The sequence below is a fragment of the Montipora foliosa genome, chromosome 3 (genome assembly GCF_036669935.1).
Source record: "Montipora foliosa isolate CH-2021 chromosome 3, ASM3666993v2, whole genome shotgun sequence".
Taxonomy (NCBI): domain Eukaryota; kingdom Metazoa; phylum Cnidaria; class Anthozoa; order Scleractinia; family Acroporidae; genus Montipora; species Montipora foliosa.
In genome coordinates, this window is record NC_090871.1 from 71203281 (window position 1) to 71208280 (window position 5000).

At 39.5% G+C, this 5000-nt stretch overlaps 1 protein-coding gene and 1 non-coding gene across 2 annotated transcripts; both read left to right on the forward strand.

Moving 5' to 3' along the window:
• Window positions 1-369: 369 nt before the first annotated feature.
• LOC137996310 (melanocortin receptor 4-like) lies at window positions 370-1245 on the forward strand. Its single transcript, XM_068841714.1, has one exon. The coding sequence runs from the start codon at window positions 370-372 to the stop codon at window positions 1243-1245; it is 876 nt and encodes a 291-aa protein (XP_068697815.1).
• Window positions 1246-1542: 297 nt separating this feature from the next.
• Trnat-ugu (transfer RNA threonine (anticodon UGU)) lies at window positions 1543-1615 on the forward strand. The gene has a single exon. It is a non-coding gene; the product is annotated as a tRNA-Thr (tRNA).
• The last annotated feature ends 3385 nt before the right edge of the window (window positions 1616-5000 follow it).

Here is a 5000-nt window from a genome sequence, read left to right on the forward strand (position 1 = left end):
AAACAGTCTCTCGAATTTTACGTTAAAAAGCGAGGCCAAAAGGGCCAATTTGCAACGAAACAAAATAATACTAAAATGACGGCCATTTTAGAACAAGGTGTATGACTTGTTTCACAGGGAGTGTCAATATTTATCTTTCTCAAATGTTTCCGACAGCAGCTGCATGAGTAGCTTTAGCAGTCACGGAGTTGAGGCGGCTTTCGATAGAAAGGATCATATTGCAGACTGCTTAACTCTTTCACCAAGCACAAGCTTTTGGAAAAAACTTAAACATGGAAGGAAAGGTTTGATTTTCGTGAAAACATGAGAAAGAAAGAAGATCATTGCTGAGACTACTCGGTGTTGGGTAAATTCAAACTTAAAGAAAAGATGGAAAAAGAAGAAAGTGAAATCATAGTAAACTGTGTTGTAAACATTGTACTTGCTTTCACAGCGACCATTGGAATTGTGCTTGTGCTGCACGCAGTGTGGAAGAAACCAACGCTTCGTTCGCCCTCTATCCTTTTACTATGTGGTCTGGCGTCAACAGATTTAGCTGTTGGTTTAATCGCGCAACCCGTTTTCATAGCAAGTAGCTTAATTAACTTGTACACTCGATCGGAGAGACTGAAACTAACGTTTGAAAGAGGATCTAACACCATTGCTTTCTCTCTTTGCGGAGTGTCCCTAGGCATAATTGCAGGAACTAGTCTTGACAGACTCATTGCCATTCTGAAGCCGCTGCAGTATCCCAGCATCGTTACTGTTCGGAGAGTTACTTGTATTCTTCTAGCGATTTGGGCAGTTTGTGTAGTAGGAGGAACCATCCAGATTTGGGAGGAAAGAATTCGATTACCTTCAATTGCCTCTTGGATATTTATCGGGTTTTGTATCTCCGTTACATGTCACGCGACCATTTTCAAAATTGTTCGTCGTCATCGAATAGAAATTCAGAATCAGGCTCGAGCGTTTGAGGGAGCTGATGCCACCGCAAGTATGGGAAGCCTTCAAAAATCTGCCTTTAGTGCATTTATATTCTTCATTGTGCTCGCGATTTGTTACTTTCCTTATCTCTATGTTTACATAATTGATTTCGTCCCTGAAAGAAGAGAGGGTCTTCTTGGCATGTATCTTGCCATCACAGTTGTCTTCATGAATTCGGCTTTAAATCCATTTTTATATGGTTGGAGAGTACCTGAGTTAAGAAATGCAATGCTACAAGTGTTTCGTGCCAAGGAAGTAAGATCCACGAATTTTGTCGTTTGACCAAGTCAAATTAACTCTTAAATGAAAGCTAGAAAAAAAAACAGTCTAGAACAAACACATAGCGGTTTTTAGGATTGGCGCTTGTCTTGCAGGGAGTGTGTAAAATACACAAATTCAAATTAACTGAACAGTTTTAAAAGCAGCTTAATTAAATGGAGGCAACAAACTAGCTACTATGAAATGGATCATATATGAATTGCGGATATGAAATCAATTGAAGCTGTGATCCTCGCTGTTACGAACGCAATTTTTGCAATTGCGTAAAGAACTCACAAATGACCAGCTCCCAACGTCAGTGGCTTCATAGCTCAGTTGGTTAGAGCGTCGCACATGTATTGCGAGGGCACGGGTTCAAACCCCGTTAAAGCTAAGTCCTGAATTTTTTAGGCTTCTTTACGCAATTGCAAAAATTGCGTTCATAGCTGCTACTACAAAGCCACGTGGAATTTCCTTGTAGACTACGGAAGACAACTCCAGTTGATGACTAAGGCGGGATAACTCCTTCGCCCGATCAAAGGGGAACCAAGGTTGTCCCTGTCAGAACCTTACATGAATACAAGAGACACGCAGGAGGACCTCCAAAGACATTAACCAATTTCATTGCCAATGAAACCGACTGTCTTTCATTTTGTTTCTATTGGGCGCGTTTAACTATCCCTACGCACGGTCAAACGTACAAGGCTCATCGTCTTGTTTTTCGATCATGCAATTTCTTTACTAAGTAGGTTGAAATAACCATATTCAATCACTTGTCACCCACACTATTTTGTTGTTTTGGAAACGGAGGAAACGGTATTATTCCATCCCTCGGATATTAGACACGCAATGATTGATCATTTTATGGGTGGTTTAATTAGTCTTTACTTATTCTTGTAGATATATTGTTTATTCGGATTGAAAGATGTAGATTTAGCAATAGAGGACTTTTTCTGTGTTTACATAGCCTCATCAAAACACGAAGGAAAGTTGCGAGAATTCGAGACAGTTATGTAAACCCGAGACGTGCTCGAGGGTTTGCATAACTGCCGAAAAATTCTCCCAGCTCCCCTGAGTGTTTAGATCAGGCTATGTAAACACGGAAAAAAGTCCTGTATTCCGAGTGAACCGCATTTTGGTCATTTCTTCCATTCTCTTATCGGGAGCAGAATGAATGAAATAGTATTCACTTCATTCCGAAAATGGAATAGGTCTGCAAAAGAACACGAATACCGTTTATTCCGTGTATTCGTCTTCCCGGAATCATACCAAAAAAACGCGCCTTAAGAATTATCGGCAAAAACTTGTTCTTATGTCTGGAGGCCGAATGTGTGCGTGTCATTGAAGAAAAATAGGTACGCAGTGCGTACGTCCGCTTTATTCCATATTGCCCACTGAGCTGCGTTTTGTCTTACAAGAGATTCAAGTTGTCTTTGCGTAATATTTAGCCCTAATAGTACACGATATTTTCTTGGTATCGTAAATCATTATAGTGCCATGGTAGATTTCTTAGGTAAATAGCCCCCAGAGAAGACATGTGGTGACTAGTAAAATACTAAACCCAGAAAGATCGAAGTAAATAAAAGAGAATCGAGAAACATTGGCTTCGAGGCTGGCATGCTCATCATTTTCAAGTTCTTTTACTACTTCTTTTTAACCTCGAGGTTAAGCGTGCACTCTGAGCATCTGACAGCTTTCTGAGACAAACGTTAAGTGGTGTTTAACGCTGTCCGGCTGGGTTAGTATCTGGATGGGAGACGCTCAAAAATGCGAACTAAGCAAAGTACAGATTTAATAATTGCTAGCCTGATTTTTGAAAAACAAGTATTGATGCAAAAGTAAGTAAATATTGATATACAGTTTTAATTAAGAGCAGAAGAAGGTTTTCAAGAAGTGTCGTTTGAGAATGAAATATTTTGCCATCAATAACAAAATTTGCGACATGAGAACGACATAAATTTTTAACCACGAATAGACGAAGTTACTATCAGTGAAAAACACTTTCGAAGATTTTTGCTACGTTTAATTCTTCTATTGTACTTTTGGCTACACAAGTAAATCGCAAAATCGAAAGTGACATCGAATTCAGCGGGCGCCGTGATCAAGTTACCTTGCGTGTTTAATAGCGAAACAAAGGATACATCTGTGTTAAAATGATGGCAAGACACCGGGATTTTGTTTTTGTTAGCTTAGTTTCCTTTTTTTCTTTTAACTGTTTGTGGTAGTGCACTGTAATCGCACTACCACAAAAACATGCCTCTTGTATTTTGACTCGCCCTGTGTGGGCTCGCCAAAATACAGGTAAATCGCAAAAAGGCCGGTCAGGCTTGGTTCTTGCATGCAACCATGCAAATGTAATTATTATTAAAAAGAATCGTTTAAAGAACTGTTCAAAGGGTGTGGATTGTGTGCTATAAGTTGGAGAATCACTAACCACCTTTATAAAACCAAAAACAAGGGCTGGTTTCGTGACCGTCCCGAAGCTTTTTAGGCCTTTTCAGGGTGTCAAACTTCCCACCGTATCTTACGAACGGAAATAAGTCACCAAACTGCACAATCACAATGCACAACGCAATGCAAACTGTACAATGTCGTGTTCTTGGTAAACACTTTCAACATTCGAAGAAACGATCGGCACTTTTCAATCGGCATTTGATCGGAGTAAAACTTAAATTGCTTTAGCCTGCATAAAAAGGCTTATTGGGGTGTTCTCAGGAGTAGGAGCACGATACGCGAGACTCATGAGGGAAGGGAAAATCTCGCGTGTCATCCTCGCGCCCCAAAAACCGGCCAAAGTACCAAAATTGCATGTTTTGTGCTGGATGAAACTTTTTCCAACCCAGCTTTTTTATCTTTTTCTGAAAGGAACATGACGGTTTGACTTCAGAAAGAAATTTCATTTCTTTGTATAGGGAAAGATCATTGCTGTGAACAGTTGTAAATTTTATCAATAATTCTAGAAGGCAATTGGCAAGGGAAACGGAGTATTCTTTTCACGTGTAGATCCATATAAATTCCGCAGCAGTTTAACTAATTTCCATGTTAGTAATTTACCGTAACTGGTATACTTTATGGAATGTTATCATGTGACGTCACGGCGGCCATTTTGGTGTAGCCAACTAATCCTCGGGGAATTGAGCTCTATTGTCATGCAAACGTTTTCTTTTGTTTCTGTGGGAGAACAGGGTTACTGATCACGTGAGTGAAAACACTATGCACAGAATTGTCTGAAAGTTCGGGTTAAACCTACAAAATATCCCGAAATTGCCTCACATACATGCTAGATTATATTGTAATGCAAATGAGAAAAACTAACCGTGAAAAGGGCTGTTCTCTGAAACCTGAGATACCATAATATTCTTTGTTTGTCAAACCAATTTTTGTATACGCATCAAATTGGGTGGAGAAACAAAGAAAACTATTGTAGTTTCCGTTTCGGGCAATACCAGTTCCTCTGGACTACACCACTTACGGCAATGATGATGTCACAAAATAATAATAATCGTGTTGCACGCGCGATACGCATTTTAGCACACATTTTTGCGGTACTCGACATAACAACATCGTGAAGTCACTAAAATTTGAGGTTTTGACGACAATGTGAATCTTTTATTCTCTATCTTTACTCTAAAACCACTCGTACCTTTTTTTTTTTTTTTTCAATGATACTTCGCCCACATTGTAGGACGTGAACGAGATGGAGTAATCGCGAAAGAATTAGGATTGTGCAAAGTTATATTTTAAGGTGACAAACAATTAACGTGAAACGAATCATCCGT